General features: G+C 45.0%; 1 protein-coding gene across 1 annotated transcript in view; it reads right to left on the bottom strand.

Annotated features, from left to right (window-relative positions):
* Nucleotides 1-26,526, bottom strand: part of LOC311247899 (malonate--CoA ligase ACSF3, mitochondrial-like) — a gene marked incomplete at its 5' end in the record, with an annotated part of 103,362 nt that overhangs the window by 47,934 nt on the left and 28,902 nt on the right. The window contains 2 exon segments of the mRNA XM_084338884.1: nt 8,218-8,344; nt 11,223-11,314. Of these exon segments, the coding sequence (XP_084195010.1) occupies nt 8,218-8,344; nt 11,223-11,314 (219 nt within the window).

Genomic DNA, 26,526 nt, shown 5'->3' with positions numbered 1-26,526 from the left:
TAGTTTAACCAGAGACAGTCTATATAATGAGGAGGTGGATCACTGTGGTAGTTAAAAGATTCAAGATTCAAGATTCAAGAGTTTTAATTGTCACGGCATACAGGTATACAATGAAATGCGGCTGGTCTTGCCCGCGACGATGTGCAATACAGTGGTACAACATATAATAGAATCCAATAAAAATACAGTGGTACAACATATTAATAGAATCCAATAAAACAGTGCAATAAACAGGTACATGGTGTGCCATCTCGGTATCTGTACATTAGTATTTACAGAGCATATAGGACATGCTAGTTAGCTTTAGTAGTGCAATACACTGTTCCTGATGTTATACTACTTTAAGTGGCCTTTCCTCTGGCCATAAGTGTGCGTGTGTGCGGCATGAGTGTTAAAGTGGCTGCTAGTGTGTGAGCGTGCTCAGCGTGCGTGTCGTGTATGTACTTGTGTGTGGATAGTTCAGTTTCTGTGTCTCTCAATGTTCATTGTTCAAGGCTCTGATGGCCTGGGGGAAGAAGCTTAGCCTAAGCCTCTCCGTCTTAGTCTCTAGAATTCGCAGGCGTCTGCCTGACCTCAGCAGCTGGAACAGGCTGTTATTGGGGTGGTGGGGGTCTTTCATTATCCTGCAGGCTCTGGATCTGCACCTCTTGTTGTATAGAGCCTGCAGGGGAGGTAGCGCAATACCCGTGGTACGCTCGGCTGAGCGCACCACACTCTGTAGGGCCTTCTTGTCCTGTGCCGTGCTGTTCCCATACCAGGCAGTGATGTTTCCGGTCAAGATGCTCTCTACAGCTCCTGAGTAGAAGGACTGGAGTATCTTCCCCGATACTCTGAACTTCCTTAACTGTCTCAGGTGGTAGAGGCGCTGCTTCGCTTTCTTTACTACTGTGCCTATGTGTGTTGACCATGTCAGGTCCTCTGAGATGTGGACCCCCAGGTACTTGAAGCTGCTCACCCTGTCCACGGTAGCCCCGTTAATCCTCAGTGGTGTGTGTGTCTCCCGCTGTCCTCTCCTATAATCCACGATCAGCTCCTTGGTTTTACCAATGTTCAGGAGCAGGCTGTTGTCCTGGCACCAACGTTCCAGTACCTCAACCTCCTCCCGGTAGGCCTTCTCGTCGTTGTCCGAGATCAGCCCCACCACCACCGTGTCGTCGGCGAACTTCACAATGGAGTTGGAGCTGAACTTGGCCACACAGTCGTGTGTGTAGAGTGAGTACAGCAGGGGGCTTAGAACACAGCCCTGGGGGGACCCGATGCTCAGGGTGATGGTGTTGGAGGTCTGACCCCCCACCCTGACCGCCTGGGGTCTTTCACTCAGAAAGTCCAGTACCCAGGCGCTCAGGGCGGAGCTCAGGCCTAGCTCGATCAGCTTGTCCACCAGTCTGGTGGGGACTATGGTGTTGAACGCTGAGCTGTAGTCAATGAACAACAGTCTCACATAGCCCCCCTTCTGACGGTCAAGGTGGTAGAGAGTGCTGTGCAGTACCTGGGAGACCGCGTCATCAGTGGACCTGTTTGTCCTGTATGCAAATTGCATAGGGTCCATATCACTGGGGAGAGAGGCACAAATGTGGTCCTTGACCAGCCTCTCGAAACATTTCATGACCACAGAGGTGAGTGCCACCGGTCTGTAATCATTTGGACATGTTGGGGAGGGTTTCTTCGGTACAGGGATGATGGTAGACATCTTGAAGCAGGCAGGGACTACTGACTCTATGTATGTATGAGTAGTATGTGATTGGAGAGGTAGCGGGTGGAAGTCGATGGGTGGTAATCTGGACGTTGTGGACAGCGACTTCTACAGGTCGGTTGGGGGATGCCTGCACAGCAGAGACAGGAAATGGCGGGGGGGGTAATGTGAGCCTCCCACACGTTACACCTCGCCAATGAGAGTCCGCGCTGGCAGGTGATAAGATGTGACAGGCTGCCTCCTCGTGTACCGGAGGGGACACGTGATGGCAAGGCTTCTATCCTCCCTACAACCGGCCAGTGGGGGGCATATGCGAGCAACGTTCAAGACAGGGGAGGGGAGAATTGGCACAGCGGGTAATTGGGATGGGAGAACATTTTAAAAAGAGGAGAAAAAGTGGATCAAAAAAATAAAAGAATGTTAACACTTTGACTGCCGGAAAACGCTTTAGAGCGTCATTCCCGGCCATGCTCAAGTTGCCGGAGGATGCTGTACAGCGTCCTTATATCAATATTTCAAAAATCTGCGATCGGATTCATATTTCCCCTCCGCTGGCCTGAGATCCACCAGGAGGACCCACTGAGCTCTCTGGCGGTTCAGGAGCGCCATCTGGTGGCCGATCGGCGCAATCGCCAAACAGGAAGTGCTATGGAGGTTGTGCTGGTAGACCATATTACTTCCGGGCACTCTGTTTGGCTCACGGGACTCGATCTCGACACAATACATAGCGATCGATTGCCAATAACTCGATAAACAACATGATTTGGACATATATACTATTATACAAGCTGGAAATGGACCCGATATTTCTACATACCATAATAGGTAAATGACTGTTCCACGCTCATCGCCCAACGGTGCGAGGAGGATACGGTAAGATTCAGTGTTATTTTTGATCGTATTCCATATAAACTGTTATGATGAACATATGACCCACACTAGATGAATGATATAACGCTGCCCACGGAATTATAACGATCCCCCGCCCATCCGGTCATCATCAGATCATACGTAGATCATTCTAGAAGTACGTCCAATTGAAATTTTTTATATCGCCCCGATTGCCATCAAACTGTATTTCATCATCAATATAATGCATTTGGGGCTATAGATCACGTTCTGGAGAAAGCTGCAGAAAGAGATGAAAACATACTTATACATTAGACCAGGGTGGCCAACCCGCGGCTCGCGAGCCGCATGCGGCTCTTTGCCCGTCAATGTGCGGCTCTTCCATCCATAAAAAAAAAATTAAAAAAAATTAAAAAAATATATTTTTCTTAATTTTTTTTTACCCTTTTCCTTTTTTTTCCTTTTCTTTGTGTCACTCATTCCATAAGGACGTAGAATAAACATTTACAAATTTTTTTTAAATGGTCCATTTGCATGTTCTTGGTATCTGAATCTAGGGACATATATGGATCAGTGTCAGAAAGTGTGTCTGTTACTAGGCTTGAGTAAATTGTAATGAACCAAAGGAGAATATCAATTCTATTTAAAAAAAAATGTATCTTTGACTGTGAATAACACCATGCTAAAATTGACCAGACCTGAAAAATCTAAGCAAATGAATAAAGGGAAGATGATTAAACAGAAGGTTTTATAGATACAGTACTGAATTCTGCCATCTTTTTTATAATGTAAATTTCTCCACCATTTTTCATCATATTGCAACACCGTTTTTTGCAAGACGTTCACAGAAAGGTAGAGAAACTAACTGCGTTCTGTTTTATGGCAATAACGTTCAGGTTTGTGGGAGATAATCCGAAAAAATAAGAGAAATTAAAAAGTAAATCCAGAAGTCAGATGATTGACAGGGGCTGGTGTGAGCTGGGTAGGGTCGTTTTTCGAAATTTGAAAGCCCTGAGTCTCTTCCTTCAAAAGACTACACTCACTTTTGGCTGTGCCACTTCCTCCTGTCAATATGCGCCGGTTTCCGACTCAATGCCCTGAGATTTCTATAATCTTATATTTCACTAATAACAGTTAAAATAATTGGTAAACAAACGTAATGCTGAAAATATACACTTTTACTGTATATCTCGGGCTTAAGAGGTTAACCCTGTGAGGCCCAAATTAAAAAGAAATTAGCAACTTCAGAGGCCAGAGGGTGGGACATATAAACACATTTACTATAAAATAGCATTGTGAGGCTGAACAACAGGACCAATTGACTATACATGTGCTTAAAGGGGAACTATCTTATAAATGGCCTTTTTCAGTGTTTACCATTGTTTCTTAGCTATGTGGACTTATATTAATAGGATATATGTCTCTAATTCTCATATTGGCGCATTCTTCCAATTCTCCTCTCACAATATTCACCCTCACTGAACTGAGTCATCTGAAAATGTGCATATCTGTGATGTCAGAGATTTCTCAGCTGCATAATAATGTGGCAGTTGATGTGGCAGTTGAATGAATGAATGAATGAAAACTTTATTTAACAGATTGCAGAATGGGTACAATACAGTACGGCTCAATACATACAATTGTTAAGGGGATGCAGACCTGAGAAAGACGTTTGTCTTGTTTCCATCAGGGTCCCCCATTTTCAATTCATATAGACATTTATGACATACACAACATACATGACATTTATGGCATAGGGACATATAGGTATTTAGTACTGATACATTTGTGACATAGGCGGTATTCAAATATACAGTACTGTTACCCCTAGATCCTGACAGAGTATATACATATGATGGGGAGGGGACTGTACATTAGGAGGGGGTGGGTGGGTGGGAGGGAAATATACATACGGCGGGGAGGGAATATATACATGCGGTGGGGAGGAGACTGTCTATTAGGAGGTGGTGGGGGTTTTGGGCATTTATGGTGGCCAGTTTCGAATTGCAGCCTCCCGTAGGTGCTCTTTAAGGGCGGTTTTGAATGTGGGCAGGGATTCACATTCCTTTACAGCTTTGGGTAGGGCGTTCCACATTGTTGTGGCATAATTGCGAAACGTGTTTAGTCCCTTGTTTGAGCCGAATCTGGGTTTAACATGATTTGTTGAGCTTCCTCTGGTGTAGTGGTTGTGGTATTCACTGACCTTTGGGAAGTATTTTGACATGTACATGGGCACCCCGGTCGTATAGTGTATCTTGTAGACCAGGCCCATTGCAAGTTGCTGTACTCTGTCGTCTACTCTAAGCCATCCTAGGTTGGCAAAGTGGGCACCAGGCCACACAGTGGTTGGCGCCCAGCCTCAAAACGGCTTAAGATCTTGAGGTAGAAAAATGCGGTTTTTAGTACTTGATTAGAAATACAAAACAATGCATTTTTTTTTTGAAAAAAACCTAGGTGTTCCATAGACTCACAGGAATTGTGTAAAGTGCCCAAATAGTGAAAGAAATAGTAAAATAGTTCCCCTTTAACATTTTTAAATAAACATTATTTTTTAAATGGCTAAAAGTGATTTTGTAATTTTGCAACCGTGGGTCTCACAGGGTACTTTTAACCCTGTGAGGCCCAAATAAAAAAGACATTAGCAACTTCAGAGGCCAGAGGGTGAGACCTATAAACACATGAAGGGTGCCGTGACTGAAAAAAAAGGTTGAGAAACGCTGGTATATGGTGTGGCTCTTTGTGGTACCACAGTCATTTTTGTGGCTCTTAGTCTCTGACTGGTTGGCCACCCCTGCATTAGACCATACTTTACTATGAATATGTGAATGAAAAAGTTTAACGTTGCTACACAATGAACAATACATATAGGACTTTGAATGGGCCCTAATAATGGCAATGTAGCAATATAATTTAAAAAGTTATAGCCATGCAAAGAAGGGGTACTTCTCCATAGACAAATAGAGCCGGCAACCTATGGTATATAATGAATTTAACCCATGGCACCCAAAGTGTTAAGGTGAAATGTGAATTATAATTAATCACAAAATCTGCCAAAGGCTGGAAATCACGCAGTGAGTGGTTACCATGGCAACTAAGGACTCTGTGGCACAAACCACTGGATGGCACATGATGCATAGAAGCTGGTCTAAGTGGAAGAAAGGCATTTCTATATCACAAAACTGTCTAAAACACTAATTTACCAGTGACTTCAAATATGAAAGAACAACAATGGTATGTAGGACAGATCCCTAGATATTGATGACCCCCCATACGCAAGAGATAGGGGTCAGGTCTTATTAGGCCCCCCCCCCCCCCCCCCCCATGGTGGAGTGAGAGATAGAGTGTGTTTGTGTGTTTGTTAACACAGGCAGGGCAGGCAGGTGGAGGAGGTCCACAGTGTGTGTTGTGTGTGTGTGTGAGAGAGAGAGAGACAGAGAGAGAGGGAGAGGGAGAGAGAGAGAGAGACAGAGAGAGAGGGAGAGAGAGAGAGAGAGACAGAGAGAGAGAGAGAGAGAGAGAGAGAGAGAGAGAGAGAGAGAGAGAGAGAGAGAGAGAGAGAGAGAGAGAGAGAGAGCCTGGCCGTGGCTTGGGGCCTGGTCTGTGGGGACCTGATTGCACAGGCTCTCATTATGTGGCCAGTAGCTGTAATGGAGTGTGACAGCAGCATGCTGTGATTCCGGAACTCTGTCCTTCCAGCCTGCAAAGCCAATTAAACACACTCTCTCTCTCTCTCTCTCTCTCTCTCTCTCTCTCTCTCTCTCTCTCTCTCTCTCTCTCTCTCTCCCTCTCTCTCTCTCTGCCTCTCCCCCTGCATCCCTCCATCACGCTCTCTCTCTCCTGCCGCTGCCTTGCCCTCTCTCTCTCCTCTCTCTCTCTCTCTCTCTCTCTCTCTCTCTCTCTCTCTCTCTCTCTCTCTCTCTCTCTCTCTCCATCTACCCCCCCACCCTCCTCCTAGTCCCCTCTCCCTCCTCCCCCAGTGACATGGACCACTCTCCTCTAACCCCCTGCACCCCCCCCCCCAGCCCCTTATACCCCCTTCGCCTGCATGACAAGTCAAAACCACATCGCCCCCTCCCTCCCTCCCTCCCTCCCTCTCTCCCTCTCTCCCCCTCCCTCTCTCCCTCCCCCCCCCATCCCTCCCCCCCATCCCCCCTCCCTCCCCCTCCCAGTGGCTCTATAGTACAGCGTGGCTCCTTGGGGGGCAGAGAGAAGTGCTGCTATAGGGAGGCAGCCTCATGACAGCTCCTCTCTCCGCTACCATACCATATCACACACCCACATAAACACCTACACACACGCACACACCTATACACACGCACTCGCACGCACGCACGCACGCACACACACACACACACACACACACACACACACACACACACACACACACACACACACACACACACACACACACACACACACACACACACACACACACACACACACACACACACACACAACACACACACACACACACACTATATACACACGCACACCCACATAAATACCTATATACACATGCACACACACACACACACACACACACGCACACACACACACACACACCTATATACACATGCACACACACACACACACACGCACACCTATATACACATGCTATATACACATGCACACACACACACACATACATATATACACACGCACACACACACCCACATAAATACCTATATACACACGCACACACACACACCACATAAACACCTATACCCACGCACGCACACATACACACACACTGACACACAAAAAAAGCGTGGCTCCACTCCTCCACCAAGGCCCCGAGCGGCACGACCACTTAAGGAGGAAAATGCCCTGAAGCTCCAAATACACACATAGTCCATTTATCACTCGATCATAGTTCCCCAACACACACACACACACACACACACACACACACACACACACACACACACACACACACACACACACACACACACACACACACACACACACACACACACACACACACACACACACACACACACCACACACACACACACACACACACACACACACACACACACACACACACACACACACACCACGGTATTACGGTATACCAGGATATTTCGAAATCCCGCCGGTATCATTCTCAATACCGTGACGTCACAGACTGCTATTACACTGACACAGAGTTGATTGTAGTGCACAGCACGCGCCAGCAGAGGGTTACGTGGCTATCGTTCTGGGAGCTGGCGTTAGTACCTGGCTGGTGCTGGCTAACTGGCTATCGTTCTGGGAGCTAACGTTAGTACCTGGCTGGTGCTGGCTAACTGGCTATCGTTCTCCCCCCCCTCCCCCCGCTGATGAAAATGAAAGTCATACCGTCATAATACCCATACCGGGGTATTATGTCAGCAAGTTATGACGGTATGAAGGAAATGATACCGCCCAAGCCTAACACACACACACACACACACACTGGCTGTTGAAATGTTGAAAGAGAGAGAGAGAGAGAGAGAGAGAGAGAGAGAGAGAGAGAGAGAGAGAGAGAAGAGAGAGAGAGAGAGAGAGGAGAGAGAGAGAGAGAGAGACGGGAGAGAGAGAGAGAGAAAGACAGGAGAGAGAGAGAGACAGGGACAGAGAGAGAAAGAGAGAGGGGAGAGAGGGAGAGAGAGAGACAGGGAGAGAGAGACAGGGAGAGAGAGAGAGAGAGTCACCTGTCTTGAACCAGCCGTCTGCAGTGAAAGCCTCGCTGGTCTCCTGGGGTCTGTTCCAGTACTCCTTGAAGACAGAGGGGCCTCGAACCAGTAACTCCCCCTCCTTACCCTCCAGCCCGGGACGCACCTACAGACAGACAGACAGACAGACAGACAGGCAGGCAGACAGACAGACAGACAGGCAGGCAGACAGGCAGGAAGGCAGGCAGGCAGACAGACAGACAGACAGGCAGGCAGGCAGGCAGGCAGACAGACAGACAGACAGGCAGGCAGACAGGCAGGAAGGCAGGCAGGCGACAGACAGACAGCAAGACAGACAGACAGGCAGGCAGGCAGGCAGACAGGCAGACAGACAGGCAGGCAGGCAGACATACAGACAGGCAGACAGACAGACAGCAGCAGGCAGGCAGGACAGACAGACAGACAGGCAGGCAGCAGACAGACAGACACAGACAGACAGACAGGCAGACAGAGAGACAGACAGGCAGGCAGACAGACATACAGGCAGACAGACAGGCAGGCAGACAGGCAGGCAGACAGACAGGCAGACAGACAGAGAGACAGACAGAGAGACAGACAGAGAGACAGACAGAGAGACAGACAGTTTGAGACCCCCGGGCCTCTAGAGGGCAGTCACACACACAGAGACTCAGGTGTTCTCTGGATGGAGACTGAAACACACCTGCACCGCACCAGCTGACCATAACACACTCAATCTGGTAATCCGGAGGTTCCCGGTTCGATTCCCGCTCCTCTCGTGTCGAAGTGTCCTTGAGCAAGACACTTAACTCCTAACTGCTCCCGATGAGCAGGTCGGCACCTTGCATTGTTTGCCTCCACCGTCGGTGTGTGAACGTGTGAGTGAACGGGTAAAATGTGAGGAACAAATTGTAAAGCGCTTTGGATAAAAGCTGTTATATAAATGCACCATTTATTTACCATTAACACAGACATGTCTGTCTGTCTGTCTGTCTGTCTGTCTGTCTGTCTGTCTGTCTGTCTGTCTGTCTGCCTGTCTGTGCCGTTCACACTAATACAATTGGCAGTATTAGAGGGTGGGAGAAGCTGGTGGGGTGGGTCCGGGTCGTTGTAAACAGCGACTCCTACAGTTTGGTCGGGGCGCCTGCTCAGCGCGGATAGGATCTAAGGGGGGTAGTGTGATCCTTCCACACGTTACACCCTCTCAATGAGAGTCCGCGCTGCCAGGTGAAAAGAAGCGGTTGATTGGCTGGACGTGTGTCGGAGGAAGCACGTGATAGCCTCCACTCTCCCAGAAAAAGGAGGGGGGAAAAGATAAAAAAAAAAAAATAATAATAATTACAGCACTATGTTATCAATACACATTTATAAAACGAGGCATATTTAGCCATAATAATAATAATAATAATAATAATAATAATAATAATAATAATAATAATAATAATAATAATAATAATAATAATAATAATAATAATAATAATAACAACTTTATTTGTATAGCACTTTTCATACAGACGTTGCCAGAACATTAAATATGTTGCCAGAACATTAAAAATAATATTTTTTTTCTTTTTAACCCTTTCACTGCCACACGACAGCCCTTTTTAACCCTTTCACCGTGACAATACAGAAAGGTTAGCCCTTTACTATCACACAACCGACGGCGATGCTCCATCATTAGCATCATTAGCTCCGCGGATGTCGGTTGTGTGATAGCAAAGGGTTAACCTTCTGTCGTGTGGCAGGGTTAATACTTTTCTTTTTCTTTCCAATGCCCACTGTCACCTACCCGCGATCCCAATTTGGGTCGCGACCCGTAGTTTGAGAACCACTGCTCTAGACTGTATATCCTGGGTCTCTGTGTGACTGACTGACTGACCTCTAGATCAGTGGTTCTCAACTGGTCTAGCCTTGGGACCCAACATTTTCCTTAGTCATTAAGTCGCGACCCAAATTTCTTAACCACTATGATTTTTTATTTCTTTTTGCAGTAATACACAATCTTTCATGCATTGTTAAAAACATGAAATAAACTCAAAGTGCAACAAAAGTGCAACTAGGGCTAAAAACCCAATGAAATAAAATTATAATAAATAATATATGCTTCTTAGCAGATTTCTTAGCTTAACATAACAGACCTAAGTTTGGGGGAACTAATGGGATAACTGGGGTTGCAACAAAAGTGCAACTAGGGCTAAAACACAATGAAATGAAATAAAATAATAATAATAATAATAATAATAATAATAATAATAATAATAATAATAATAATAATAATAATAATAATAATAATAATAATAATAATAATAATAAATAATATCCTTCTTAGCAGACTTCTTAGCTTAACATCCCAGGGAACTAATGGGATAACTGGGGATGTTGTTTTCTCCTGACAAGAGTCTCAAAGTCTGGGGTGATGGTAGACAAAGCAACTCTGAGGTAATGCTCAATGTCCAATCTGTTCCTCTGCTTTGTCTTAAGCCACTTCCACAAAGATAGGTAGCAAAAGAAAAGAATTATATAAAAAAAAAAAAAAAAAAAATGTTTTTTTTTTACACACATCCGCGACCCAATCAAAATGACCCTGCGACCCACTTTTGGGTCGCGACCCACCAGTTGAGAAACACTGCTCTAGACTGTATATCCTGTACCTGGGTCTCTGCAGGGACGTGCACAGGACTTTAGAGGGGCAGGTGCTCAAAGGCTGAAAAGGGCACTGGGCCTGTGCACGTGCAAAGGGGGGCCTTTGTTGGGTGGGGGGCCCCCCTTTTTATGCTTTTTGGGGGGTTTTGGTGATCAAATATTGAACTATAGTAATCAGTGCAGGAGTTCACTTATCCTTGAAAGACACTTTTATCACTGACTTAATTCTTTTTTTAATAATACAAAAAAAAATTGCCATAAAAAGGGCACTTTTTTATGAGGCACAAAAGGGCAGGTGCTCGAGCACCCTTTGGGCTCTATGTGTGCACGTGCCTGGGTCTCTGTGTGGCTGGCTGCCCTCTAAACTGTATATCCTGCTGTACCTGGGTCTCCGTGTGGCTGCCCTCCGCGATGGTGGTGGCGTTGGGCAGGACGATGCGGACCTCCATGCCAGGAAGAGGCTTCCCCACGGCGCCTGGTGACACATCAACATTTTAAAATGCTTTATTTATGTCCACATAAATACAAAGTACATTAAAGGAACACGCCAACATTTGGGGAAATTAGCTTACCGTCTTCTCCAGAGAGAGAGACAAGAAGATGGATACCAGTCTCCTCTCTGTGCGCGTTCAGTAGAAAGCTATCTGGCTGCACGTTAGCCTAGCTTAGTACAATGAGAGATGTTAGTTGGACAATGTCTAGGCTAACCGGCCATGTCCGCTTCCATTCATTGTGCTAAGCTAGGCTAGTATGCAGCCAGATAGCTTTCTAATGAACGCACACAGAGAGGAAACTGGTATCTATCTTCTTGTCTCTCTCTGGAGAAGACGGTAAGCTACTTTCCCCAAATGTTGGCGTGTTCCTTTAAGGACATAAACACTAACAGTGCAATTAGCTCATTGGGAGTCATTCAATTACGTTTGTGACTGTGCGGCACCCATCGTACACATACAATATTGACACAGATGATGTTTCAAATGTGGGTTAACAGATACAATAGCATTGCCGTAAGACTATTATCTACTCTATGGGTACAAAAAGCAACGCCGGTGTCTCCAAATAGAGCCTGCTACCAATAATAGCAGATATGGAGCAACAGCACCTTGCTAACTGTTTAGCCTTTCTCTTGGAGATGTGGGCCGTCTGAAGGCCCCCCCCTGACCACAGCTTGTGAACATGACCCAGGCGGCCGAAAATAAATGAAAACTAAAAGTTGACACCTGTAGCCTAGTTGTGAGATGTTCAGCTTGAGCTTGAGAAACTGGGTTAAAAAGGCTTCCTGCAGGCTGTGGTCAAAGGTACAGCCAACCTCTAGAATAAACACCTCACAACACACACACACACACGCACGCACGCACGCACGCACACACACACACACACACACACACACACGCGCGCGCACACGCCTAGTATTTATACCCTGCACACTCTGTGGGCCTCATTAACAGCTGAAGTGAACATCACCGGACCTGACACCTTGTTGTGACTGCAGCTCTTCTATCTCTGTGTCGACTGTATATTCTGTACATAACTCTCTCACAGTTAATGTTCCTATATAGACTGTATTCTGTACATAACTCTCTCACAGTTAATGTTCCTATATAGACTGTATTCTGTACATAACTCTCTCACAGTTAATGTTCCTATATAGACTGTATTCTGTACATAACCCTCTCAGTTAATGTTCCTATATAGACTGTATTCTGTACATAACTCTCACAGTTAATGTTCCTATATAGACTGTATTCTGTACATAACTCTCTCACAGTTAATGTTCCTATATAGACTGTATTCTGTACATAACTCTCTCACAGTTAATGTTCCTATATAGACTGTATTCTGTACATAACTCTCTCACAGTTAATGTACATGAAACCGATGCCTTTATGTATTTTAATGTATTTTTAATAGAGGTGGGCATAGATTAATTTTTTTAATCTAGATTAATCTATCTGCAATCCTGGATTTAATCTAGATTAATCTAGATTAAAATGACTCAAAAAAAAAAAAAAAAAAAATGCCGAAGGCATTCAAAATATGTGTGTTCTACCCAAATAATGACCAGAAGTAAGTCCTTACTTTTTCTTTCCTCCTTATGTTTCTCAGGCCAGGTGGCCCATTACACCATGAGCCCATCTCCCGTTTCCAGAATGCATTACAGACTGTTTGAAAAAGCTGTTTTGCTATGATAATTGGTAATGAAATATCAAAATAATGTTCAATAAGATGTACTTGTGTTTAATAAGTTGTTTTATTCAGAAGTTAACACAAATAGAGGGCGGTTAGGTGGCCGAGCGGAGATTGCGTTCGTCACCAGCCCCGGAGCTGTGAGCTGGATTCGCCTGTTCGAATCCAGCTCACAGCTCCCGGGTTGTCACCAGCTTGGCTGGCCGTCTGCACTAATACAATTGGCTGTATTAGAGGGTGGGAGAAGCTGGCGGGGTGGGTCCGGGTCGTTGTAAACAGCGACTCCTACAGTTCGGTCGGGGCGCCTGCTAAGCGCGGATAGGACTCGAGGGGGATAGTGTGGTCCTCCCACACGCTACGCCCTCTCGATGAGAATCCGCGCTGCCAGGTGAAAAGAAGCGGTGATTGGCTGGACGTGTGTCGGAGGAAGCACGTGGTAGCCTCCACTCTCCCAGATGATCTGACTGTGGGGGGTAAGTGCGCAGCGACCAGGAAGGGACTGGGAATTGGCATACGACTAACATTGGGATGGGAGAAAATCGAAGGAAAATGGAGGGGAAAAAAAAAAAAAAAAAAAAAAAAAAAAAGAAGTTAACACAAATAAATAATATTACTAGTACAGTACAGTACAGTATCTAGCACACTCTCAGGAGCAAAACAGAAAGAATCATTTCAAACTTGAACTATGTGACATGGCTTGAATCAAATCAAAAATCAATTTTTTTTTTTTTTAGATTAATGCGTTAATTATATTATCGCGCGATACTAGTATAGCGTTAACGCAGCACGTTAACGCTGTTAACGGCCCAGCTCTAATTTTTAATCTATGTTGTTGGCCTTGTTCTTTTGTTATTGTATTCTTGGTGTTGTTTTGTATATGTGTGTAATATGTAGAGATGTTCCGATACCATTTTTCCCTTTCCGATCCGATTCCGATACCTAAGCTTTGGGTATCGGCCGATACCGATATTTATCCGATACCAGTGCATAAAAAAAAAATAAAAAAAAAATATATATAAATTATCCGTTTTTTATTTTTTTTTTCAGATACTGTTATACTGTTTTTTAGTAATAACTAGAACGTATAGTATTTATTCAACAACAGGTGATTGTATAGATTTGTATTAGTATCATTAATCAATGAGTATGTGCTGCAGCACTGCAGATATACCCTACTCCAATGATCCACACGGACATTAAACGGTGTTGCACTCGCTACTCAGTGGCTCTGCAGATATACCCTATTCAGTCTGTAAGCTAGTGGCAGATAGAACGTTCATGTTGTGATTTTTGATGCAAAATAAATATTCAACATTCTCTTTTGAAACTCCGCCTCAGACTCTTATCCTTTGGCACTTGCTGTACTTTGCTTGCAGGTCTGCAGCCATTATTGCTGGATTATGTGAATAGCACCAACTTTAGACACGGTAACGTTATCAAGCTAAGCTAACTGACCTAGCTCGTCTTCCCGCATTCCCATTAAGATAACGTTAGTAATAGTCAGCTAACGCTAGTCCGTAGCTACTTAACTTAAATACAATTCACCGTGGGTGCATTATTGTTGATAGACGGTCACGGACAGTGTTAGGTCCTGGAGAAAGGACAGGCGATCATCTGATTTGATGTAACGTTAAAAGCGGATGTTGTTCCAACTAGCTATCTTTCCAGCTAATGCTATCATAACACCAGCCAAACACATCCCGATTCCCGTCCGAGCTCCCCGTCACACCGCACTGTCGGGGACAATGGAATTTAAGAAAGTGTATCTGCTGTTAAAATGACACAGCATCACACTTTAAAACATGTTCATTTTATAATCCTCACTCTCCGCAGGACTCGGCAGGAGATAAATTACATCATGGGATCGGAGGCTAGAATTTAAGTGTACTCGCCGATACCGATACCAGCATTTTAGGCAGTATCGGCGGCATTTCCGATACCCGTATCGGTATCGGAACAACTCTAGTAATATGGACCTTGAGTCTGAAATAAAGTCTTCATCATCATCATCATCTAGTTAGAAATAGACGCCTCTGGCAGCTTCATTAAACGATACCCGCAAAACGCCAGTGCCAACGTCTACAGTGAAGAGGCGACTCTGAGACGCTGGCCTTCTAGGCAGAGTGGCAAAGAAAAAGCCATATCTGAGACTGGCCAATAAAAGGAAAAGATTAATATGGGCAAAAAAAAGACAGATATTGGACAGAGGAAGATTGGAAAAAGAAGTGTTATGGACAGACGAATCGAAGTTTGAGGTGTTTGGATCACACTGAAGGACATTTGTGAGACGCAGAACAAGTGAAAAGATGCTGGAACAGGGCCTGACGCCATCTGTCAAGCATGGCGGAGGTAATGTGATGGTCTGCGGCTGCTTTGGTGATGGTAAAGTGGGAGATTTGTACAAGATAAAAGGGATTTTGAATAAGGAAGGCTATCACTAAATTTTGCAACGCCATGCCATACCCTGTGGACAGCGCTTGATTGGAACCAATGTCCTCCGACAACAGGACAATGACCCCAAAGCACACCTCCACATGATGCAAGAACTATTTAGGGAAGAAGCAGACAGCTGGTATTCTGTCTGTAATGGAGTGGCCAGCACAGTCACCAGATCTCAACCCCATTGAGCTGTTGTGGGAGCAGCTTGACCGTATGGTGCGCAAGAAGGCACTTCAAGCCAATCCAACTTGTGGGCGGGGCTTCAGGACGCGTGGGTTCAAGTTCAAGTTCTTTAATAGTTGTCATACAGAAGTACAGAATACTTTCATACAAAATGCTTCTTACTGTTACGCTCCAGAGACTGTGCTAGACAAGATAGTATCAAATAACATAATAACATAATATAGCATGAATTTAGAAGAAGAAAAATGAGGTCACAGTGTTCGGTATAGATATATGTACAATGTTCTGAGTTACCATATAATATACAATACACAATACTATGCAGTGTACTAATGTACAGTACTATCTAGTGCAAAGCAGAAATGGGATGAGGTACAATTTTAGGTACAATTTACAGTAAGGTGTACGAGTTGTAGTGCAATCCTTCATCCATAAATATAAAGTGTGGGGAGTGGGTGCTACAGTGTGTTTGTTTAAAGTGGGTGTGTGCTATAAAGTGTGTGGAGTGGGTGCTACAGTGTGTTTGTTTAAAGTGAGTGTGTGCGTGTGGATGTGTGTGCTATGTGCGTTTGGTGGTTGTTGTTGTGTAGTGTTCATTCATTGTTCGTTTAGCAGCCTGATGGCCTGGGGATAGAAGCTTCTTCTGAGTCTTTCTGTGCTCGCCTTGAGACTCCGGTATCGCTTGCCTGACCGCAGCAGTTCAAAGAGGCAGTTGTTCGGGTGACTGGAGTCTTTAATGATTCTCTTAGCCTTGCCCTTGCAACGCTTGTAGTAAATGTTCTGGAGGGTGGGGAGCCCCCCTCCAATTGTGCGTTCGGCTGAACGTGTCACTCTTTGTAGTCTGCTTCGGTCTTGTGCAGTGCTATTCCCAAACCAGGAGGTGATGTTGCCGGTCAAGATGCTCTCTATTGTACATGAGTAGAAGTTCTTAAGGATCTTCTGGCTGACTTGGAACTTCCTTAGGCGCCTGAGGAAGTAGAGGCGTTGTCGTGCCTTCTTCACAACACTGTCAATGTGTGTGGTCCATGTCAAGTCCTCGGATATGTAGGCTCCGAGGTACTTAAAGCTGTTGACTCTCTCAACCGGTGCCCCGTCGATGCTGAGGGGGCTGTAGTCCTTGACCCCCGACCTCCTGAAGTCCACAATCATCTCCTTTGTTTTGCTGACGTTCAGGGAGAGGCTGTTTTCCTGGCACCATCCCGCCAGGACCTTGACCTCTTCCAGGTAGGCCCTCTCGTCGTTGGCAGAGATCAGGCCCACCACCACTGTGTCGTCAGCAAATTTGATGATTGTATTGCTACTCCGCTGAGCCACACAGTCGTGTGTGTACAGGGAGTAGAGGAGGGGACTCAGAACACAGCCCTGGGGGGCCCCTATGTTGAGGGTGATGGATGAGGAGGTGCAGTTGCCTGCTCTCACCACCTGGGGTCTGCCAGTCAGGAAGTCCAAGACCCACTGGCAGAGGTCATAGCCCAAGCCCAGGTCCCTGAGCTTGGCTATGAGTATGGAGGGGACTATGGTATTGAATGCCGAGCTGTAGTCGATGAATAGCATTCTCACATAGTTCCCCTGCCTCTTGTCCAGGTGTGATGCTGCTGTGTGCAGCACATGGGCTATGGCGTCCTCCGTGGACCTGTTGGGGCGGTATGCAAATTGCAGGGGGTCCATGTTGATGGGGAGGGAGGAGCAGATGTAGCCCTTTACTAGCTTCTCAAAGCACTTCATGGCTATGGAGGTGAGAGCTACAGGGCGGTAGTCGTTGAGGCAAGCAGGCTTGGATTTTTTGGGTACAGGGATAATAGTGGACTTCTTCAGGCAGGTGGGGATGACAGCCTGTTCTAAGGACAGGTTAAATATGTCAGTGAATACTGGGGCCAGTTGGTCGGCACAGACTTTTAGGACGCGGCCGGGGATGCCGTCCGGACCTGCTGCCTTCCTGATATTCACTTTTTTAAAGGTCCGCCTCACCTCATGCTCTGTTACCCTGAACACTGCGCCTCCATCAGCAGCCGACCCCCCCCCCCCCCATTGCCGAGGCTTGTGAGCTGGTGTTGTTATTACCAGCATCAAACCTCGCATAGAAGGTATTGAGGTCATTTGCTAAGGAGATGTCACTGTTCAGTTTGAGGGAGGCGCCTTTGTAGTCTGTCATCGTTTTGAGCCCCTGCCACATAGCTCTAGAGTCAGCTTGTTCAAACTGGAGTTCAATTTTATCCCTGTAGCGCCGTTTGGCCTCTGACACTGTCCTCCTTACGTTGTATCGCGCCACCTTGTGGTCATTCATGTTGCCTGCCACTAGGCCGTCGTTGTATGCTTTGGTGCGCTCTCTCAGAGCTTCACGGACGGATTTGTCTACCCAGGGTTTTTGATTTGGGTAAACTTTCATTTTGGTAGTGGGGATTGTTTCTTTCACCCTAGTACAAACATAGTCCAGCACTGTTTCCGTGTAGACATTAATGTTATCTGTGTCGCGGAACACATTCCAGTCTGTGTAGTGAAACACTGACCGGAGCGTCTCCTCTGACGTCAAATCCCATTTCTGCACCTCTCGCGAGACTACATTTCTTCAGATTCCCTCAACAAATTAACAGCTAGAATGCCAAAGGTCTGCAATTCTGCAATTGCTGCAAAGGGAGCATTCTTTAACGAAAGCAAAGTTTGAAGGACAACATTATTATTTAAAATAAAAATCATTATTTCTAACCTTGTAAATGTCTTGACTATATTTTCTATTCTACTCATTTGATAAATAAAAGTGTGAGTTTTCATGGAAAACACGAAATTGTCTGGGTGGCCCCAAACTTTTGAACAGTAGTATATATATACAGTATATATATATTTTTTTAATTATGTTTTTGTTGACTTAGGGCAGATATAACAACGATACAAAAACGAATGAACACTAAACCACAAGACAACTCCGTCAATTAACACAATCCATGACCAATTACACAACAGGAAGGGTGTGTGTGTGTGTTCGTGTGTGTGTGCATATGTGTGTCAGTGTGTATGTGTGTATGTGTATGTGTATGTGTATGCGTGTGTGTGTGTGTGTGTGTGTGTGTGTGTGTGTGTGTGTGTGTGTGTGTGTGTGTGTGTGTGTGTGTGTGTGTGTGTGTGTGTGGAGAGTGACGGCTGGGCAATTTGCATTGTTTTCCGTCTTAATCTCCCGCTGAGGCCTTTAGCTTGATGATTGATGAGAGCTGGGAGTCAAAGGGCTGTTTGTCGGATGATCAGCTTGTTAATCAAACTGGTCATTGATCTAAAGCTGCCATTTGGATTTGTGAAAGTTAGAGCAATTTTCTTGGCCGATTCCAATTTTGCCCCCCCTTTTTTTTTGCAAGTCAAAATTGGATCTGCCTATTCCAATTTTGGCCGATTTCGTTTTGTCTCTCTTTCGAAAGAACACCATACACAAAAAATTTTGTAAGTTTTTTTGTTTAAATGGAAGATTCAATTGCATGTTCATAATAAAACACTGACTATTAAATAACTTTACATATTCTGCCAAACGGCAGCAGGTTACAGGGCCTTCTCTTACTCTCATACAAACACATCTCAATATAAAAAGGTGCTCCTGGTTACTGTATCAAAACATGCAAACACAACATTTACATTACATTTACATTTTGTCATTTAGCTGAACGCTTTTATCCAAAGCGACTTACAAGTTCTGTACGACAGGTCATCAGGAAGGGCACAACTCTATCAGCTGAGTAACAATGTTCATCAAACAGTGTTGAGTGCTACAGTGTAGGTTAGTTTATTAGGACAAGTGCGTGGCAGTAAGGTTAGTTAGGGTTCGATTTTAAAATGATTGTGTAACCAGGTGTATCTGTGGTGCCTCACGCCCGGCCAGTTCAATAGATCAGTCTTGCGGCCCAATGACTGATCACCAGCCTAGTGTGACTGATTGGCTAGACTCATTCTGCCGTGCTGCCTGTCCTGCACAAACCTTACTGGACTCACTGGACTAATCAAGGTGAGGATGGATCTATAGTAAGCTCTGTCCCCTCGTTGAGAAACCTGCCCGCCGTTCCCCACCCAGTCCATGGCTGACGGATGCAGTGAGAGAACAAAGACAGGTCCTGAGAGCGGCTGAGAGGAAGTATAGAAAGTCACGCCTCACTGCTGACATCGACACATATCACAACCTCTTGTTAACATTCTCCATAACCATTACTAATGCCAAAGCTTCTTTCTTTCACCATAGGATCGAGGCCTCTGCCAAGAATCTTCGCAAACTGCATGCTACCATGTCCTTCCTCCTCACTCCCCCCCCACCCCCTCCTCCCTCATCTTTCTCTGCCGAAGACTTCGCGATCTTCTTTGAGGAAAAAGTGGAGAACATCCGCAGCTCCTTCTCCCAACCCCCACCCATTCCAAATACTGAATTGAGAACCTCATCCTTCACTCTGTCATCTTTCTCTCCCATCACAGAAGCCGAGACCCTGACACTGGTAACGTCGGACCGTCCGACTACATGCCAGCTGGACCGGCTACCCTCCCCACTCCTCCAGACCATAGCACCAGACATCCTCCCATTCCTAACTGCAACCATCAACTCCTCACTCAACTCGGGGGTGGTCCCCACCTCCCTAAAACAAGCCAGAGTCACGCCGCTCATAAAAAAACCAACCCTGAATCCCACCGTCATAGGCAACTACCGTCCTGTCTCTCTTCTCTCCTTCCTTTCTAAAACACTTGAACGTGCTGTATCCAACCAACTTACTGCTTATCTCTTACAGAATGACCTCCTAGACCCTAATCAGTCTGGCTTCCGGACTGGCCACTCCACAGAAACGGCCCTGATTGCGGTCACAGAGGCACTTCACTTAGCAAAAGTGAAAGGCCTCTCCTCTGACCTGATTCTCCTAGATCTATCAGCAGCCTTCGACACAGTCAACCATCAGATCCTCTTCGCGGCCCTCGCAGGAATGGGAGTGGCTGGCTCTGCGCTGACATGGCTGTCATCATACCTCAATGACCGCTCCTACCAAGTGTCATGGAGAGGGACCCTGTCTGCCACCCGCCCCCTGCGGACGGGTGTCCCCCAGGGCTCGGTCCTAGGACCCCTTCTCTTCTCCCTCTACACTAAATCACTGGGTAACATTATCACGTCTCATGGTTTCTCATATCATTGTTATGCCGATGATACTCAACTCTTCCTCTCCTTCCCCCCCTCAGATATCCACGTCTCTGAGCGGATCTCGGCCTGTCTGTCCGACATCTCTGCCTGGATGACGACCAACCACCTCAAACTGAACCTAAGCAAAACAGAATTGCTTCACCTGCCGGCCAAATCCTCCCCCCTGACCGACCTTTCCATCACAGTCGAGAATGCAGCTGTGACCGCGTCCCCGACCGCCAAGAACCTTGGTGTTGTCCTCGACGACCAGTTGAACTTCTCTGCTCACATCGCAGCGACAACCAGAACCTGCCGATTCCTCCTGAGCAACGTCAGAAGGATCCGCCCCTTCCTGACAAAAGAAGCCACCCAACTCCTCGTCCAATCAACAGTCATCTCCCGCCTCGACTACTGCAACGCACTGCTCGCTGGCCTCCCGGCCACTGCCACCAAGCCTCTTCAACTCATTCAGAACGCAGCGGCCCGCCTGATCTCAAACCTACCGAAGTCGGCCCATGTCACCCCACTTCTTAGGGACCTGCACTGGCTCCCCATTGCTGCACAAATCCGCTTCAAGGCCCTCGACCTAGCATACCGTGCGGCAAAGGGAACCGCTCCCGCCTACCTCCGGTCAACGGTCTCTAACTACACACCCTCAAGACCCCTACGCTCTGCATCTTCTGGCCGCCTCAGACCTACTCCTATCCGAGCTCCGGGTAAAAAAATTAAAGGCCCTTGGAATATTATTTGCAGTGAACTGTTAATTTTGCAAAAAGTGTTTTCATAATATAATCACAAATGCCTGGAGGGACTGAGAACATTCCTTATACTGTATGTGTGTGTGTTAGGGATGTGCATCTCCATCACTGAGGCCGATGCGATGCGCATCTCGATACGGTGCCAACGATACGATACATTAACGATACATTTAAAGCACCGGGCGATGCGATTCACCCCTGTTGAGATACGATACGATACGATTCGATTCAACATAATGCGATTCGGGGCGATACGATGCGATTCAACACGATGCAAAATAATGATACAATTGTATGGTATGACAGAGGATTTGGTTGTATTCCTTATATGCAGCTTATATTATTATTAAAAATAAAATAATCTACTGTAAGACAATTTATATAAAAACTCTTGGGTGCCTAAGACTTTTGCACAGTACTGTGTTTTCCATCCACTGTAGCTAAAAACACACACACACAATGTATATATACACACTACTGTGAGACAATAATAATCACACACAAAGGGATAATGGCTTATAGCAGACTTAATGATTTTATAATATTTCAGATAATGAAATTAAATGTTTGTCATCAACTATCCAGTTAGTATTTATATTGTAATTGTAACTGCAGCTATGGTTAACAGTTGGTTAATATAGTTATATTCGTTTACAATTTTATATGCTTATTTTTTGCATATTAATAATAATACACAAGATTGTATTTCATTGTATTTCTTTTGGGTTTATATAAGATATATGAGTGGCGCACGATTTCTATTTGTTTGTGCAATTATTTTAGTCTCACGAGACTTGGTCCACTTGGTATCCGGTGACGTGTTTCCGCCTTCCTTCTCTTGAGTTGCGACATGACTGTGGGCGGATTATTGACTTTCCTGTCAATCAACAAGTAAAAGACAATCAACCAAGACAACCTAACAAGACAATCTACCAAGATAAGGATAAAAGACATAACACCATAACGCATCGATGTTCTCTTATACTGGCACGCAGCCAATAAGGTATTGATTGTTATGGATGATGATTTGGTATATGTGACAGTTGATGTTCTAACCACGGTTTTAATGGCCTTTCAATGTTAATGGTATCATTTGTATGCATTTGTATGTTGTACAGATTTTACGGTTTTGGATGGAGATTGGACAAAGAAATCTACTTGTGTTAATTGCGTCGTGCTCGGAGGATGTCACAGTAACGTTTGGCCACTTTTAATCATTGAACGTAGAGAGAGAGAGAGAGAGAGAGAGAGAGAGAGAGCGAGAGAGAGCGAGAGAGAGAGCGCGCGTTTGAGTTTGAGCGTTCTGATGTTCCGTAGCTCACCACACCATGATGGCATTTTGTCAACACAGTTGGAACCTGGATGAAGCGATATAAAGAAACGAATTGCCAATACATGTTTCAAGTTCAAGTTTCAAGTTTCTTTAATAGTTGTCATACAGAAGTACAGAATACTTTTATACAAAATGCTTCTTACTGTTACGCTCCAGAGACTGTTCAAGACAAGATAAGATAAGTATGAAATAAAATAACATAGTATAATATGTAAATTAGAAGTAAAAAAATTAGGTCACAGTGTTCAGTATAGACATATGTACAATGTTCGATGCAGAATAGACGTAACTGAGTTACCATATAATATACAATACACAATACTATGCAGTGTACTAATATACAATACTATATAGTGCAAGGCAGAAATGGGATGAGGTGCAATTTAGGTACAATTTACAGTAGGTGTACGAGTTGTAGTGCAAATCCTTTATCAATAAATATAAAGTGTGTTTGTGTGATCTAAAGTGTGGAGAGTGGGTGCTGCAGTGTGTTGTTTGTTTAAGTGAGTGTGTGCGTGTGGGTGTGTGTGCTGTGTGCATTTGATGGTTGTTGCATATTGTTTATTGTTCGTTTAGCAGCCTGATGGCCTGGGGATAGAAGCTTCTTCTGAGTCTTTCTGTGCTCGCCTTAAGACTCCGGTATCGCTTGCCTGACCGCAGCAGTTCAAAGAGGCAGTTGTTCGGGTGGCTCGAGTCCTTAATAATTCTCTTAGCCTTCCCCCTGCACCGCTTGTTGTAAATGTTCTGGAGGGTGGGAAGCTATCTAATGTGAAGTTATCTTTGAACCTGTTGTCAAGCGTCGTTAATATACCCCCCCCCCCCCATTTCCTCACTAATGGTACTGGTGTTGCAGAGTCACGTTAGTTAGTTAGTTAGATAGTTTAGCGTTAGCTGAACGGCTAACAGTGGCTAATGTTAGCCAGCGGCTACTAACGTTAGCCAGTTGGTCATGTCTCCTCCTCGACTTCCACTGTTTGTTGACAACTGTGACGCGGCTCTCACCTTCTGTAGTAGCGAAGCAAAGGTAGTCTCTGCTGCTGAGTGGTGACAGAAGTGGATGAGAGGAAATTATATGAACGAATCGGGTTTTACCGATGCAAAGACACTAACAACAGATGCATCGCGAGTTCAACCTGAATTGTAGCCGATGCGCACTTATTCCACCGGTGCACTCGCATCTTGAACGTTTATGCCGGTGCACCGATGCGAATCAGTGAATCTTAACATCACTAGTGTATGTATGTATGTATGTATGTATGTATGTATGTATGTATGTATGTATGTATGTATGTATGTATGTATGTATGTATGTATGTATGTATGTATGTATGTATGTATGCATGCATGTATGCATGTATGTATGTATGTATGTATGTATGTATGTATGTACATTATGTATGTATGTATGTATGTATGTATGTATGTATGTACATATGCATGCATGCATGTATGTATGTATGTATGTATGTATGTATATATATGTATGTATGTATGTATGTATGTATGTATGTATGTATGTATGTATGTATGTATGTATGTATGTATGTATGTATGTATGTATGTATGTATGTATGTGTGTATGTATGTATGTATGCGTATGTGTGACCTTGTGAGTGTATGTGACCTCGAGAGATAAGCAATAACATTTACATATGAATAAGTTAAGAACATTTACAATAAGAAAAGATAAGATAAGATATTCCTTTATTGATCCCCTAGGGGGAAATGCGGGTGTCATAGCAGAATGGGGGAGGGGAGGTACATAAGGAAAGCATGTTGCAGGTCACAGTAGCCTTTGTGTTGTGTGTGTGTGTGTGTGTGTGTACACACCTGCATGTTACTTAAGGCCATCATGTCGTTTCACGGACCACTGCTCTCCCAGTAAAGAGTGGGGCTGGTTCTTATTAAAAGGCCCCTCCCACAATTCAACATGTATGGATCTAATCCACTCTAACACTGACTGGCAACGTCTATCTCACTCTCTCTCTCTCACTCACTCACTCACTCACTCACTCACTCACTCACTCACTCACTCACTCACTCACTCACTCACTCACTCACTCACTCACTCACTCACTCACTCACTCACTCACTCACGCACGCACGTTATTGCCCGCCAATCGAATAACGCCAACAAATTAAACTCGTTATTGTGATCGCTATTTCTTTTATTCGCTATTTCCATTCATAATTCATCCACCAAGGCTCTGGGAAACTCTGACACTCTGTCTGCGATTGCAACGGCCCGATACCGCCGCCTGGTGGATTTCGGCCGATGTTGCACTTACTTTCTACAGGAAGTATGACTCTGTGCATCGGTGAATGTCGTCCCGGCGCAGTTTTCTTGTAACGTGAATCCAGATGAACAGTCGAGTGCATTGAATCGCCTTCGAGACGCAAGAATCATTATGCTTTTGGAGTTTATGGTGTCGGCCAAATGGACATACGATCTAGCAGATGGCAATCAAATTATTGGAATATTTTTCCTCCAGTATCATCGGCCAGAGGTAAGAGGAATCTAACGTTAATTCCAGCTTGATTGTCCATTTCTTTCATTGCAATCCATCTGATCAACGTATGATGTTGTACAGGGACGTGCACAGGACTTTAGAGTGACAGATGCTCAAAGGCTGAAAAGGGCACTGGGCCTGTGCTATTTTTGGGGGCCCTTTTTGGGTGGGAGGGGCCATTTTATGCTTTTTGGGGGGTTTTGGTGATCAAATATTGAACTATAATAATCAGTGCAGGAGCTCACTTATCCTTGAAAGACACTTTTATGTGATAAAATAACATCTAATCCAATAACATCTGTTCTTACCCGAACATCCCACCCACCCAGACAATTAAGTACAAACTTAATTCTGCTCATCTACCCTGAAGAAAAAAAAATGATGACATAGCTATGTATTTTTCATATAACGTTAACACCGAGTGTGTTTACATGCACACTATACGCCAATCATAACCCAACAATGGTAATAATGTGATTATTAAAATAGTCTCCAGGCTAACTTTTTTCACCACCGTGATGAATGAGAGAGAGAGAGAGAGAGAGAGAGAGAGAGAGAGAGAGAGAGAGAGAGAGAGAGAGAGAGAGAGAGAGAGAGAGAGAGAGAGAGAGAGAGAGAGAGAGAGAGAGAGAGAGAGAGAGAGAGAGAGAGAGAGAGAGAGAGAGAGATCTGTGGCAGCTGTCCATGGTGCTGAATATTTGCGGGACTGTGTTAGTCTGGAGCCCAATGCTTCTTAATGTTAAATGAATATGGCTAGCTAACAGACACCGTAATATTAGTTTAATAATACACGTTACATAATACATGTTAGTTTGTCTAATACTTACTCACACATCCACAAATAGTCGGTGAATGGTCTGCCTTTCTTCCCAATTGCGTGAACGTTGCGGAACAGCAGCTTCAACTTGTCCAACTGAGCCGATTTCATTGAGACCAGGGATCTCACCGCAACCCACAATATGCCGCCACATTGTAACGTTAAGTTACTTGTCTGTACTAACCAGTTGAGCTATTAATGTTAACAGCGTTCGTTCAGCTGTCACACACACCACACGGAAGCAAGACGATGCGCGCGATAGGGCGAAGTGGATGGGCCGATGAATGAGCACACTGTGCGCACCCAGTCCTCGTGGGAGTTGTAGTATTATA

Source organism: Notolepis coatsorum, assembly GCF_963971535.1.
Source record: "Notolepis coatsorum genome assembly, contig: SCAFFOLD_501, whole genome shotgun sequence".
NCBI classification, from domain to species: domain Eukaryota; kingdom Metazoa; phylum Chordata; class Actinopteri; order Aulopiformes; family Paralepididae; genus Notolepis; species Notolepis coatsorum.
The sequence above is the reverse complement of the archived record's forward strand: the minus strand, read 5'-3'. Positions and strand labels throughout refer to the sequence as shown.